At 46.0% G+C, this 15847-nt stretch overlaps 1 protein-coding gene across 50 annotated transcripts in view; it reads right to left on the bottom strand.

The window, feature by feature from the left end:
- Positions 1-15847, bottom strand: part of KALRN (kalirin RhoGEF kinase) — a 656402-nt gene that overhangs the window by 351159 nt on the left and 289396 nt on the right. For all 50 annotated transcript variants that reach the window (XM_072725283.1, XM_072725286.1, XM_072725313.1 and 47 more), the window contains exon 10: positions 2230-2352. In XM_072725283.1, coding sequence (XP_072581384.1) covers positions 2230-2352 — 123 coding nt within the window. The remainder of the gene's footprint in view (positions 1-2229; positions 2353-15847) is intronic.

Here is a 15847-nt window from a genome sequence, read left to right as displayed (position 1 = left end):
CAGGCTTGCTCAGTTGGAACAGCACACAAAACAACAGCTCCCTCAAGGACCTATAACCAAGGCTGGTATTGCCTCTGAGGCTCCAGCAGGAAGAAGGCGAGGGGAGCTGGCTGGCTCAGGGTTGTGGGTGGCTCTGCGGACGTCCTTTCTAAGTGAGGAAGGGCATAACAGGATAACCAAAGGGCAAGAACACCACAGCTATAGGATGGCTCCATTCCAATAGACTGTCCCAGATACCACAACCCCCCACTCTCAGCAGACAGGCCGTCCATGTGGCCCTCTCCCATCCTTTGCCATCTGACAGAGAGCAGAAGCACCCAGGATGCCTGGACACTCAGATATTTTGGGTCATGCCATATGCATACGTGGCCTGTCTATGTTACACTGGCATAATCCAGCCCATTCCATAGAAGGCCCTTGTATGGATGAGGTTTGCTTTTTTGTTCTTGTGATGGTAGTAAAATACACATAATATAAAGCTTTTTCAGTTCAGTGACATCAAATAGATTCACATTGTTGTGCAACCATGACTACTGTCCATCTCCAGAACTCTTACACTCCAGAACTGTATCCATTAAATAATAACTCCCTATTCCCTCCCCTGCTCCCCCCAACTCCAGCCCCTGGCAACCATCATTCTACTCTCTGTCTCTATGAATATGACTACTCTAGGTACTTCATATAAGTAGACTAATATGTGTCCTTTCATGCCTGGCTTATTTCACATGGCAGAATGTCCTCAAGATTCACCCATTTTGTAGCGTGTGTCAGATTTCCTTCCTTTTTGGGGTTGAATAATAGTTCATTGTTTGTAGGGACCACATTTCATTTATCCTTTCATCTGGACACTTGGGTTGCTTCCACCTTTTGGCCATTGTGAACAATACTGCTATGAACATGGGTATACAAGAATCTCTTCACATCCCTGCTTTTAATTCTTTTGAGTATATATATATATATATATATAAAAGTAGGATTGCTGAATCATATGGCAATTCTATATTTAATTTTTTGAGGAATTGCCATAGAGTGACTACATCACTTTATTTTCCCACCAACTGTGCACAAAGATTCTATATGAGGCTTTTTTTTATTGCATAGGTTGTGTCTAATCCATCTGTATTCCCAGCTTGAGGTCACTAGTGACTCAGTCTTTCTGGCACCTGCCGGGCCTCTCACTTCCCAGCATTCACTTGCAGCTTCTCTAGAGATGTAGGTTGCTCCCACCACTTTCCTGTCCTCTAGCAGATTCCTTTGGTTCTTGGCAGGGGTTCACCTTTTGCACCCACAGCTCTCCCACAGCTTTGTCTTGAGCTGGGGCCCCCTTACATGAGGGTTGGCACTCTGCACAATGCCCAGTGTGACACCCACACTGAGGACTGTCCACATGGTGGGATCAGAGCCAGTCCTGGTTAAAACTGTGGCAAACCCTAGCTTTGTCATCCTCCCTTCTGCCCCATACTGATTCCCTCTCAGATGGCGCTTCCCTGATTCATTCTTAAGTCTTAGTTTCCACTGCAACTGATCACGCCTGACAACATAACTGGACAGAGTAGTATTTCATTTTGAAGATGAGGATGTTCAGGATCCATTAGAGAACTCCCCCAAAAGAGAAACATAAGAGAATTAGGATAAAATTGGGGGTCTGGAGGCTCAGAACAAAAAAGCCCTCTTATATCACTCTGCCATGAACTTAAATGGTCAAGGCTTCTCATGGCATCTTTGCATAATTAGAAAAAATGCCTTTTGGGGATCAGGAGCATCACTCAGCTACAAGACTGAATATTATGCCATATTCTCCAGGCACATTCAGCCTTGTGGATACACGATGTGGTGAAGAGGTGTCATCTCTTCCTCCAGGTCCTAGAAGATACACAGCTTTGCAAGCAGAGCCAATGCTGATTTTCAGGTCCGATTTGCCTGTGGGCCATAAGCAGTAGTTCTGGGCCATTGGTGTTTCTAACAGCAATTCCTTTTGCCATTACCACCTGTGGACAGGCCTTTACAGATCATGCAGGCAGGAAGATCTTCTCTGAAGACCATAAACAAGGGCCTATTGATCACTCGCCCAGTGATCCAAGAGCAGACAAGGGTCTCCTTGCATCAGGCAGGAAGGCAGCCCAGAAACCACCAGCCTATCAACCCAACATGCCTCACCAAATACCAAAGCCCCAGCCCCGGCCTCCCTCGCCCAGCTCCACACACATACAACCACACACAGCATCTCACCTGGGCCACCTCTTCAAAGTCATCATGTCTCTTCTGCAGGGCCCGGGCTCGATGCAGGGACTTCCCAACCCCGGTGTGTTTGCTGAGAAAGGCCTCACCGTGGTTTTCAATCCAGTCCAACACCTGGTCAGAGAGAAGGATGACAGAAACAATGACTCCCTGGCAGAAGGAAAGCCATGTGACAATATGAGTGACCACTAGAGTCCTAGAGTTCCCATCCCAATCAGAAAGCAGCAGTCCAGCTGGAAACATTCACTCCACCATGGATCCAAGGATTTCATTACTGTCATTGCTCATGTAGCAATCCCACCCTTAGCTAAATTCAACTCATCTTTGATCTCTGGAATATCCCCTCATTATTCTTTCAGTTTTCCCAGCCTTAATTATTATTTTAAACAAGCTACACAGACCATCAGGCACAGTTTAAACCCCTCATTACCTTTACTCCACTCACATAAAGTCAAAAGTCAAAAGTCAAGCACGCTGGTGGAAAATTAGGCATCAGGTCAGGGCAGTTCCTTGGCCCTCATGGCTTACGCATCCCCTACTTTACCATAAAAGCACTCATAGCAGAGGCAACTAGTCATGGGGACCCTGCCTCCTCGAGCTCCTGGGACTCCCTTCCTAATTTTGAGGGTACAGTCCACACTGGTTAGTCACCATCTGGTCGCTCAAGAGAGTGACCTCTAGGACGACTGCCCTTTCTGGCTTCTTTCCACTTCTCTCCTCCAATCAGCACCAACCAACCAACCACATAAATTAAGGTCTTTACATCCTAAGGCCTTTAGTATCTATGATTCTCTCCTGGAAAGAAGTGGAGACCCCATGTTTTTCTACGCTTAAGATTAGTTATTTGGCCTCAAGACATTTTCCTCAGTAGTTAGAGAGCCTGGAACAGAGGTAGCTGGAGCAGTAGAGGGATGAGGGAGGGGGATGCTGAGAAGGTGAGAAAATATGTTTTCCTGAGGGGCTCTGGACAGAGGGAGTGGAAACCCCTTAGTAGAAGCCTTGAAAAGGAGGGAGGACTAAAGCCTTTCACACCTCTTTTGCATTCACGTCAAAGGCCTAACAAAAATGTGTGCCTCCCAGGGAGAAGGGAAACAGTTCACTCCCTGGTCTCCGAAGAGTTGGTGCTCAATAAAGCAGGTGGCTAAAATTAAATCAGTTATACAGACACACACCTGTTAGAGATCCTGCCAAGACAACTGAGTTCACTCTATCCCTGCTATTCTGAACTAAACCTGAACTTTTGGTTAATGATGTTTTAGCCTTCTCAGATTCTAGAAGGACTTTTTGGGAAGATGATTTAGATGAACTGGGCCTATTTAAAATGATGCTTTAGGGTCACCTGGGTGGCTCAGTGGGTTAAGCACCTGCCTTTGGCTCAGGTCATGATCTAGGAGTCTGCTTCTCCTCTCCCTCTGCCTCTCCCCTCTGCTCATATGTGCGCACTCTCTCTCTCAAATAAATAAATAAAATCTTAAAAATAAATAAAAAGATGCTTTAGTCCATTCCTCTGTTTCTTCTACAGACTGCCCTGTGGCAAGCAGACAGACCAAATCATTCCACGGAGTATAGGCATGGGAGTTCTGGCTCCAAAGAATCTAGTTTTGGCTTCACTTACTCCACCATGTGAGATAAATTACACCTGTAATTGTGCAAAGTACGGAAGCTTTCGAAGTCTTCGGTGACACTATCACAAAGCCCACTACAAGATTGGTATTAGATCAGAGAAATGTATGAATATAAAAATGAGATTTAACAAACATCCCCTTAACAAAACTGGAATGTCAGATAATTGCCCATGAAAAAGGAGAAAAGAAAGGCTTCTTAGGGAATGACCATATAAACAGTGGATGTAGAGATTTAAATACTTTACATAACAATTCTCGCAATATATGATTTTAATATCCCAGAGGCATGTCTGTAAAAAGAAATTGCAGTAGTAAATGAACTGGATTTTTACCTTTCACAAACACTGAAAGGCAGCACTGAAAAGAACTCTAAATGTTCCTTTTTTAGAGGAAAGAAGAGCCCACATCTCTCTAGAATCATTTATGGGGAAATTTCAACAGCCACAACAAAAAATCAGGAGAGTGCATTTTCACTTGACTTGACACAATGTGATCCCACAATTTTCTGTTGTAAAGAGGATATTGAGCATCAGCACGCAAGGTCAAAGACAAATATTTCTAGTCACGAAGTTTTCCATGTACTGTGTACCATGGATAGCGTGGTTTTGCAATTTTTATGCGTATTTAAACTTGTATTAATCCCAGATAGTGAAGCTTATGAATAGTTCTGATAATTTTGATATACAAAAGAGCCATCATGTGGCTTTTCATGAATGCTTCGGAATTTATGACAGATTACTCAGATTAAGATTATTTACTTATGCAGTTGAGAGCAGTTAAGTGTGACCTGCTTGTCCGGAAATGCTTTAATGAGTTTAATTTCTTTCATTTCATTTTGTATCTCTAGCTTTGATGAAATGTGTTATGCTGAAACAAACTGGTTTAAGAGAAAAGCTTTCCATCTACTAGTTAGCAAATGGTTAGCTTTTATACTGCCTGGGGGTAATTTCACAACTTGTAAATTTTTTTTAAAAAGCAACTTGTGTCCTATTTAAGTTCTTTTGCTTTCTTTAAAATGCCAATTCATTATCAGTTAATGACACTTAAGTTTACTTAATTAGCTCTACCTTAACCTCTTAAAAATCTATTTCATATCTGAGAGGCTTTTATTAGTTTTTTTTTAATTTTTATTTATTTATGATAGGCACACAGTGAGAGAGAGAGAGAGGCAGAGACACAGGCAGAGGGAGAAGCAGGCTCCATGCACCGGGAGCCCAATGTGGGATTCGATCCCGGGTCTCCAGGATCGTGCCCTGGGCCGAAGGCAGGCGCCAAACCGCTGCACCACCCAGGGATCCCGGCTTTTATTAGTTTAAACATAACTGATTGCTCTGTGATGTTATAGCATCTCCATTTAGTCCAGCTTCTGCCATCAGAGCCAAAGCTGTGGAGAACACATGAGCAACCTTGGTGAAGATGCAGAGACTGCGTGGAAATCAATTCAACAAATAAAAAAGGCAAATGATTTAGGATGTGAACAAAATTACTTTAATAATCCATAGAAACTGGAAAAGTACTTGAGGTTAGAAAAACATCATCACTCTATGAGGTAGTGTTTAAAATGCTGATTTCTGATGGTTTCAGACAGTTCACTGAGAGCCTCCCCTTACTTGACACACATGTTTAGACCACATGCTCTCTTGACCCTGATTCCATGTCCCCCAATTCTGGAAGTACAATCTAGCTTCCCCCCTGGACCACATAGCAGAGAAATATGCTTTCTAAGCAGACGCCAGCAATGTCTCATAATTATACTCCATAAATTAATATGCAGCATCAGAAATCTGTATATCTCACAGTTTCTGGTGCATCACAGACTTGGAAGATCCCTGGATAAAGAATAAACTGCATTTCCAGCCAAATCCCTGGAATCCTACTGAAGCATATGTGCCCATCAAGGTACCTTCTTATTAGCTATCTCTGTTTAACTTCTCTCATCTGCAAAATTTTATTTAAAATAATCAACTATCTGGGCACCTGGGTGGCTCATTTAGTTAAGTGTCTGCCTTCAGCTCAGGTCATGATCCTAGGATCCTGGGATCCAGCCCCACATCAGGCTCCCTGCTCAGCAGGGAATCCCTCTGCCTCTCCCTCCCCTCCCCCCACCCCCCTGGCTTGTCCTCTCTTTTGCTCACTATCTCTCTTTCTGAAATAAATAAATGAAATCTTTGAAAAATAAAATAATCAATTATCAATCTTAGGAGGATAGTTAACAATACCCATCAATGGCTTTGAATTGGTATTCAAGTGTTTCCAACCTAGAAGGTGTTATTTTTTAGTTTTTGCCTGTGGGTTCTTCAGGGAGCAAAGGAGCACCTGTGAGATGGGAACATCACTATATTCAAACAGATACTTATTAGTCTTCCTGTGCCTTGTGCTGGCACTAGAACAGCCAGGAGGTGGTAGTAAGCAAGGCAGGCGGGATCCTGATTCTGGGAACTCAGTCTATGTTGGGAATGGGCACTGGACAGAGGACCACACACTGGTCATGAGCTGCAACGGTGAAAGTGCCAACAGTCAGGGAAGGCCTCTCTGAAGAAGTGAGGTTGAGCTGAGCACTGAGAGCAGGACTTAACCAAGCAGGAAGACAAGCCATCAGCATGGCCTGAGTAGGGGTCAAGCGGGTAAGGAGCCCAGAGAAGGCAGGAACCAGACATGCTGAGCCCCGGTGGTGTGCCCAGTGGGATTTCAGGGCTCATCCTAGGAGCCACTGAAGGGCTGCTGCAAAAGGAGAAAGAGCTGCATTTAAAAGCTATTATCTTTGCTCTGTGGAGAATTGGAGGAAGGTGAGAGTAGAGGTGGGAAAACAGGACATTACTGCAGAAATCCTGACAAGAGTCGATGCTGGCTCAGATGAGCCCAGGGGCATTGTCCATGGAGAGACAGATGTAATATTTGGGGCAGAGAATGGCCAGGATTTGGTGGTTAGGGATGGGGACAACAGGGAGGCAGGCGGATGGCTGACCCCCCTGGGGCGTGGCTTGAATAACAGCATGGGTGGAGGATCTGGTCACTGGTGCAGAAGCAAAGGAGTTATGAGGGACAGCACAGAGATAACAGATTTTTCTGGTTTTCTTTCCATTTTCATAGTCACGCTCTGGTTTTGACAAATGGCAGTTATGCCTGTGAACTTGAGTGGGAAGCAGCACCCAACGATAGCTGTCAATCTGATTCTGGCAAGAGGTGCCCTTAGTTACAAAGGAGTGATTTTATACACTGAGGTTTAAAAAAGAATTTATAGGGCAGCCCCGATGGTCCCGCGGTTTGGCGCCGCCTTTAGCCCAGGGCATGATCCTGGAGACCCGGGATCGAGTCCCACATCGGGCTCCCTGCATGGAGCCTGCTTTTCCCTCTCTCTCTCTCTCTCTGTGTCTCTCATGGATAAACAAATAAAATCTTTAAAAAAAATTTTTTTTAAATATAAAATAATTTATAAATTGTTAATATCCTTGAATCCTAAAATTTAAAAATTAGGGACACCAAATTCATTTGAAAACACAAACTTAGGTCTAAACAGAATTAACCTGTGCATTCTTGAAGGGACATTTCACCAAGACATAGTTTTAGAGGGGCCCCTTGACCTGACACGCAAAGTCCTCTGTGGCCACCCACCCCCTCTCAAGCCCACCTCCAATGAGTCCCTGCCTCACCCCCGAATGCCCCCAAAGCTGCTTCTTGCTTTCTGAGTTCTGCTCTCAGTACCTTTAACTTCTCCTGTGATGTCCGTATCCTCCTTTCTCCCTATCTCTGCTTCTCAGCCTCCTTTCTACTCATCCTTTAAGCATCATCTCAAAATCACTAGTTCTGGAAAGGCTTCTCTTTAATAACCCACCCAGGCTGGGGTGGGGGTGTCACTCTTCCCTGATTGTGTTGGACCCGCAATTACTGCCTCCAGGCCCGTCTCTCCCACTAGACCCTGACCTCCTGGTGATTCCCAGCCTCACAGCGCAGTGTGGTTTGTTACTACACGTTGCACTGCGCTCAACTCACCCTCATCCCCACCACACGACTTGGGGTGCATGTGTCAGCTCTGTGCTCCTCTCCTTCACTCTGTCACAGGCCTCTCTCGTGTGTCTCCACCCTCTCCACTGCCCCACCCAGCAGGTGGTTAGTTCTCCAGCTGCAGGAATGTGAGATTTTCCCTACTGTATCCGACCCTCCCACCATCCTCCTGCCCCCAGCATCCCTGGAACACAGCACATGCAGGAGCTACCCGACGAATGCTTATGGCCGTGAGCTGTCAAGAGCAAATCTGGCTCAGCCTGTGCCCCACCATCTTGACAGAGTCAGTGCCAACCCATTCAGGAGGAGGTCTGACCTGTGCCCTGTCTCTGGGGACAAAAGCCCAGGACCTCAAGGTGTAGAGCAGACAGGCAGTCTCAAAAACAACCTGTAAAGCTCTTCTTCCTTTTTCATGTCCCAACTGTTCAACCAGAAATTAGTCCTTTCCCAGAACAGTTTTTTCCAAGAGAGAGCAGCTCACATCCTGAACCGGGTGTGGGAGCCAAATCTAACAGCCATTAAACATAATTCCCTAATCGCCCCCTTTCTTCCTCATCTAATTGTGTTTATTCCAATGAGCACGCAGTCAAGGCAGGGCGCTTTTCAGGGCAGGAGACAGTCCTTTCTAGCTGCTAAGAGAGAAAAGATCTTTTTGAAGAGAAATATTGATATTTTTCTTCTGAACAGTGGCCATGAATGCAACTCAGTTAATGAGAGAAGATCAAGGGCCTACCTGTCTACTGTCGGGGGACTCTGAGTTTTTGGGCTCTTCTCATGTGATTGAATCCTAGTGTTCGAGGAAACCCACAGGGTCATTCAGCCCAATGCAGGAGGCCCCTGCACTTAAGAGATATCCACCTTGGAAATTTTAAGTCTGTTTCTAAGCTCCACCTACATTAACCCCTTTAGGCTCCTAAAGCATCAGTAAAATGTGGCACCATCATGATGAGCATAACTTATAGATACCATCCTCGGGGTCAAGAGGAACCTGGGTTCCGGTCCCAGGTGTGCCCCTAACCATCTGTGACCCAGCTGGGTATGTACCTTCTCCTCCCTGGACCTCACTGCCTCAAATGAAAATACTGGACCCGACCATCTCCCTAAGTCTTCTTCAACTCAAATATTTCATTATTTTATTACATGGAGGGTACAGCAGCTCCCCTCCTCAGAAGAAGACTATTATCCGTGGAGGGTTTGCTCGCTGTTAAGCACTAGGCCAGGGCATGCGGCTCCTCACCTCCTCTGTGCTGTCTCACAACACTGAAAGGTGAGAGTTATCACCCCTATGTTTAGAAGAAAGTAAGTCTCAGAGAGGTTAATTAACTTGTCTGAGCTCACGCAGCTCCCAAAGAGTGGAGTCAGGATTCCTTCCCCAAGGGTGGATTCCAAGACCACATCCTAATAAACCTCCCCTGGCTAACCTGCTGTGTGGACACCTCTTCAACCTCTTTGGACTCTGATCCTCTCAATGGGGTTGCTGTCCCTGCATGGGTGTTCTTCTCACTCCGCCTGGGCTGTGACACAGCACCACAGCTCTGGCCTTTGGGGATGGTCTCCTTACCCTGCTTAGTCGGCACCTACGCAGAGCCACCCTCTCTTACAGGTGCTCTGTTCACCCCCCTTGGACTCTGGCACCCTGCACCAGGCTGCTCCTGTACAGGGACTCTGCTCTGGACCACACTCTGCTCTGGACCACACTTCCTTGAGGGCTACTGGTGCTGAGCTGCCCCCCACACAAAGCCATCCTGAGCCCACTTGGGTGCTGACTTCCCTGGGCCACTGCAGCCCTCTCACCCTGTGGAGACACCCCCCCTCCCTTGCTCAGCCCCACTTAAGAGATGAAGAGCCTGCCCTCTTCCAAAAACATTTCTGTATTAGCTCCTTGGATGCTCTCCTTACTAGGAATCACTCCTGCCTCAATGACCTTCATACCTGCCTATGTGCAGTTTTCTTTTTTTGATCCCTTGTTGTCCATCTTCCCAGCCTCTAAATTTTGGAATGCTTGAGGGCTTTCTTCTGAACCTCTCCCCTCTCTTCTCTTACTCCCTGCATTATCTCACCCAGTTCCATGGCTTTAAGTGTCATCTGTGTGCTGGTAATTCCCATAGTCACAGGTCCAACTCAAATTTCTCCCCTGAGACTGAGACTCATCCCCCGTGGCTTCCTCTCCCACTCCAATCTGGTATGTAACCTCAGACCTAACATATCTAAAACAGAACTCTAGATTCCCTTCTGCCTTCCTCTCTTGGTGTTCCCCATCTCAACAAAAGATGCCAAATTCACCCCACTGCTGAGCTGCAAGTCTGAGAGTCTTTCTTCTTAACCCTTTCTTGTATGCTGTTAGCTGGACTTATTTCTTCTTTTTATTTTTTTTAAAGATTATTTATTTATTTGAGAGAAAGAGAGAGAGGGCATGAGTGGGAGGAGGGGTAGAGGGTGAGGGAGAAGCAGATTCCCTGCTGAGTGCAGAGCTGGATGATGGACTTGATCCCAGGACCCCAAGGTCATGACCTGAGCCGAAGGCAGATACTTAACCGACTGAGCACTCAGGCGTCCCAGCCCTTTATCTTTTAGATAAAGATATCTAAATATCTTTATTTAGATAAATAAAGGTTATCTAACCTTTATTAGATAGCCCCTGCCTAAAGGTTATCTAGCCTTTATTTAAGTTAAATAAAGACCTATTTCTTTAAACATAAATCAATTCAACATTCCCTTTACTAAAAACTCTACCATTGTTTGCTACCACACTTAGAAAATCCAAATGCTCTTCATAGCTTATGAGGTCTAATTTGATCTGGTTCCTTTTCTTCAAACTTCTTTTGTCCTGTTCTCTATTCTACAGCCACTTTGGCCATTCACCCATTTTCAGGAAGGTACCCAGTTCATTCTGGTGTCAAGGATTTCATAGATCCCATTTCATTTGCCTGGAACCTCCTCTTAAACATATGGCCATGGCTTATTCATTCCGCTTTCTGCTCATCCACCACTGGCTACCACTCCCTATATGACATATTACACATCCATCTGTCTGTGGTGGTGTTTTCTCTCTACCTCCCGAATATAAGCTCTGTGTGGGCAGGGGCTTTGTTGGGTTCACAGCTGGGTCCTCAGCATTTGCTGAACAAATGAGTGAATGAACTCATCCCATCTGATTTGAGAACTTCCTGTGTGATTAAAGGAAATGGAGACAATTTACAAACGCATGTGGCATCAGAATCTCAGCCCCGTGATTCCGTCATCTGGCTCCCCTGATCAATCATCTTATTCAAGACAGGTTATTATGCTTGTGTCACAATTCGATCCACAGTAAAATAAGCAGGAAGTTTCTGTTGTTTTAAGTAAACAGAAGAACTCCTCCCTCTCAGCAAGTCCCCCTGCCTACAGCCTCCCTGCTCTTTACAAAGCCATTATTCTGAGACCAATGAAAAAGAACACACACACAATCAGCTGTCTACAACACACTGTGCTCTGTTAAAGGCTCCAGTACACACGATACGTAAGAGTACCCAAGACAGTTCATCATATCATTATTTCTCTCTCCCAGCACAGTACAGTGAATGCTAGTCCCGAAGAGGAGTGACTCACACAATGCCATTACCACCCAGCTCCCATCGCCTGAGCCTGGAGAGCATGTAGGCGCCACTTGAAATGCCCAATTATCAACAGGTCATTTTTCTGTTCCTTCTCTGGTACAATTATAATCAAAATAAATGTCTTGCTATGGCAGGACAAGCCATCATTTTTCTGAGAAGCAGCAGCTGAAACTTATTAGCAGGTGTCTCTTCTCCTTCCCCTAAGAATCGTGGCTCCTTCACCTGACAGACCAATGCTGGGTAGAAGCTGGCCAGGAGACCCGAAGCCCCACAGTTTCAGTTGCCTCCACCCTGCAGCCCTCCACTCCCAGTCAGCCCAAACCTGTCCCTTCCCATCAGAGCAGAGGCTGGGGGTGACTGGAACTTGCCTTTGACCTTGGCACCTCCCTGAAAGAATCTCCTCACCCTGGTGTCTCGACACCTATTTATGGTGTCACCATACTTCTCATCATTTCAGTTTGGATCTCTCTCTTTTTAGATTTATTCATGAGAGACACACAGAGAGGAGAGACACAGGCAGAGAGAGAAGCAGGCTCCATGCAGGGAGCCCGATGCTGGACTCGATCCCAGGACCCCGGGATCATGACCTGAGCTAAAGACAGACACTCAACCACTGAGCTACCCAGGCGCCCCCAGTTTGGATCTCTTAAGTCTGAGGTTCTGGAAATTCAAAATGCTTAAGAACTACCTGGGGCTATTTCTAAAACTTAGGTGAGGAGGTTCAGGACAAGCCCCCCTCCTTCCCAATAGAATGCGCCACTTTGACATGTGGATTATTTTGAGCTGAAGGCACTGGAGACCCTGTGGCCTCAAGAGAAACTTAACTCCTCCCTTAACTACATAGAAGAATTTAAATTGCAGGTCTTTCCCAGAATAAGGATGATTAACAGAGAGAAATTTTATCTGAGTGACCCATCTGTATGATAGGACAAACATCTAATTACCAAACATCGGCTCTTCTTATGGAACTGTGAAGTACGTTCCTTTCCTCTGGAATGCCAGACCCCTACCCCCTTATCCTTAGTTCAGAATGACATATATACCTCATTTTGCCTGTCTTTGGAATTTCCATGTCTCTGTGGATTCCCTATATGTACGCCTATTAAATTTGATTTTCTCCTGTTAATCTGCCTTATATCAACTTGATTCTTAGTCTAGCTAGAAGGATCTTTGAGGAAATGGCAATTCTTGCTCCCCCAAAGAAAGGGGCAAGACATTCTTGTTCCCTGTTGATAGGCACCATCTTGCCCATAGATTCTGAATCAAAAAGTATGGAATAGGACTAGATAATCTGTGTTTATAACAAGTTCCCCCACTCTGAACAGATGATTTTTATGCCAGGATTTCAAGGACCACACTTTGAAAAATACAGTTCCACATTTGCCCTTGACATCTCCCTTGTTTTCTGGGACCTATCCTTGCCTCATTCCGTAGTTCCTGCTCTCTGGCCATGCTAGGACTGTGGCTGCCAGAAGCTTCCTGCTCCAACCCAACTTTCCACCCGCACCAAATCACCTCAGACCTTCACTCTTGGAGCATGTTTCCTCAGTTCAGATCTTTGATTAGCTCCCCACTGGTGACAAAGTATGAGCCTTTTATTCTTGAGCCTGTATCCAAGGCTCAAGAAATAGCATGTTGAGGTCAAGGACGTGTTGAGAATAGGGGTTATCAAAAAGAAGTGACCCTGGATGGTGGGTGTCTTCTCAATCATTAACATAATAATAAAAAGGAATTGAGGACATTAAAAGTACTTACAATTTCCACGGATCAAGAAAGCCCTGAAGCTCAGTAACTCCTGGGAAGGGACTTCCTCTCACTGCCTCCCACATCCTACCAGTCCTACCAGCCTTCCAGTCCTGCCAAATGGAGGCACCCAGATCCTTCCTTAGAACGTGCTCACCATGGAAGGAGTATTGTTCAATCAGAGAAGGGTTTGCACTCAGGAAATCAAAGCAAGCACTAAGAGAGAGATCTTGGCAGGTAAGGGTGGAGAGGAAGGTGGGAGGTAGGGCAAGGAGGAATGGGAGGTTAGGGGTTTGGGGAAGAGTATAGAGTGCGAGGGGTACTAGACACCCAAGCAATTCCCAGGCAGGAGGGTCTGAACCTGTACGAGGCAAGCATCTAGAGCTCACTCCCCAACCTTGCCAATTCTAAGTAGGGAATACTTGGAGAAGGCTGAACAGAACCTCCAATGATGGAGAGAGGAGAGAAGAGAAAGGGGAGAGAGAGGGAGAGAGAGAGTGAGAATGAATGAGAATGCTCCAAGATCAGGGACACCAGAGATGCTAATGTTGAAGATGCTTCCTACCTTGGCTGTGATCAGAAATCAGCCCCAAGGAGCAGAACCGTCCCTCTCTCCCTTCCCTATCTCCCCCAGCGCAGCTGAGCCTCAGCCCTGCTTTCTTCCTGGGTGTTCACCCTGCCTGCAGGATCACCTGTCATCTATCTGAATGCATTTCGATGGACCACCAAATAACTTGAATGAAAACTTTACCACTCCTAAATACTAGCATGGGCAGAGGGATATTATTCAACAAAGAAAAGCATCAGTAACACCAAGTTAACAAGATTGTGAAAAACAAAGGAGACGTTATCACGTCTGTTCTAGGAAAATCTGTATCAGAGATAGGTAACCATAGCGGGCAATTTTACAGTGATGTAACCGATGGGAAAGGGTGTTTGGGTATAAGCAGCACTTGTCTTGTCACCTGTGGGCCTTACTGGACAAGCAGTTTGGGGATGAATCTCAGCTGTGGGCTTCATGACCTTGGGCATGTCTCATACACTGGAACCAAGTAATCTACGGGGGCCCTTTGGGCAATGACACTCTCACACTCATTTACAAACCCCTCAAGGGCAGGGACCTGGTCCCTCTGCATTCCAGTCACCTAGCATAATGCCTACAGCATAGCAGAGAGGCTAAGAGCAGGACCCAGAGGTGAGGTGGACTTGCGTTTCAATCTTTACTCTGCTACCAGCAGCGTGACCCTAGGCAAGTTCCTTTAACCTTCCTAAACCTCAATTTTCTCCCCAGTAGGATGGGAACCAAACTCTCACCTGCCTTATCAGGAAGATTAATTAAGAAAAGCCAAGTGAAGAGATTAGAAGCTCAATCACGGGTACTCAGAAAGATGATGAATCTCGAGCTTTACACCGTACAACTTTTACAGGCACATTTCATTCCAGTAACAAAATCTCTCTGATGTTTGAATCCTGTCCGCCACGTACCCAACAAGTAAGCAGCTGGCATTTCAAATTTTCCAGGTGGTTCTCCCTTGGCTGTGTTCCTTTATCTCTCTGGAACTACACCCTGAGCATTTTCCTTCTTAGACGCTTTAATCTTTTCTTATCAGAAGAGTTCATTTCTAGACCTGTCATCATTCTGGTCACTTGTTTCTAGCTAATCGTTCCGTGTGCAGCCCAAAGCACTCACCTTTTATTAGGCGAAGCTGTCCACGGGATCATATAACGTCCAAACTGGTTTAGTGTGATTAAGGGGGTAGAGTCACTACAGCTAGTAAAAGTTGGAATATCCACAGTTTAAAAAATGTTACTCTCAAATCCTTTTTACATATTCTTTGGCAGGCAGGAACTGACATAGTAAAACCTATAATTTTCTACGTGAGGCTCCAGAAAAACTGACAGGCACAGGTGGGATTCATTTGTAAGCACAGGAACTATGGACTTTAATACTGATACAGTCATTCAGACGGGGAAGCCACTGAGCCTGATAAATCCGGCCCCTCACTAGCTCACCTGACTGGACTGCTTATAAGAAAGGCTTTGTTCTTAAGGGAGGGCCTTGGAGCCCCAAACATCACAGCACCGAGACCATGCCTCACCCTTCCTGCCTTACCTCCCACCTGCCCTGCCAAGGGTGGGCACCCAGTTGGACTTCCTCTTTCCTGTCCCCTGGCTCTATCTCAGCTCTGCTTCCCGGCCGTCCCCAGGAACACCAGCTCCATCTCCTCTGCCTCGGCTCCGAGGACCACTGCCATCCCACTCCGACCACCAGGAACTTTCCTTGCTCTGACTCCATCAGGACACTGTTATTTTGCTTCTTTGGCCCTGAACATGGCCAGCGTGTGCCCCTCCTACAGGGGCCTGACTCCCAGCGCAGGGCCTCGCCAACAGGAGGTGCGCTAAAGCATTTCATCGATTCATCCTTGCAAACAACAGAGGGACAAGAAGAAGAAAGGCCGGCAAAACAAGATGGCCTGCAGAGAGCATTCAAAACAGATGCTCTGGCTATGGAAAAAAATGGAATGGAATCTGCACCTAGCGGAAGGATCAAGATTCCAGCCACTCCTTGTTCTTCTCAGCACAAAGTCAGGTTTATCCGGGCTAGGAAGCAGTTCCTTACACCCCTGGGAACACACAGGAGTT

The sequence above is a fragment of the Vulpes vulpes genome, chromosome 1 (genome assembly GCF_048418805.1).
Source record: "Vulpes vulpes isolate BD-2025 chromosome 1, VulVul3, whole genome shotgun sequence".
NCBI classification, from domain to species: domain Eukaryota; kingdom Metazoa; phylum Chordata; class Mammalia; order Carnivora; family Canidae; genus Vulpes; species Vulpes vulpes.
This window is presented reverse-complemented; position numbering and strand designations above follow the sequence as displayed.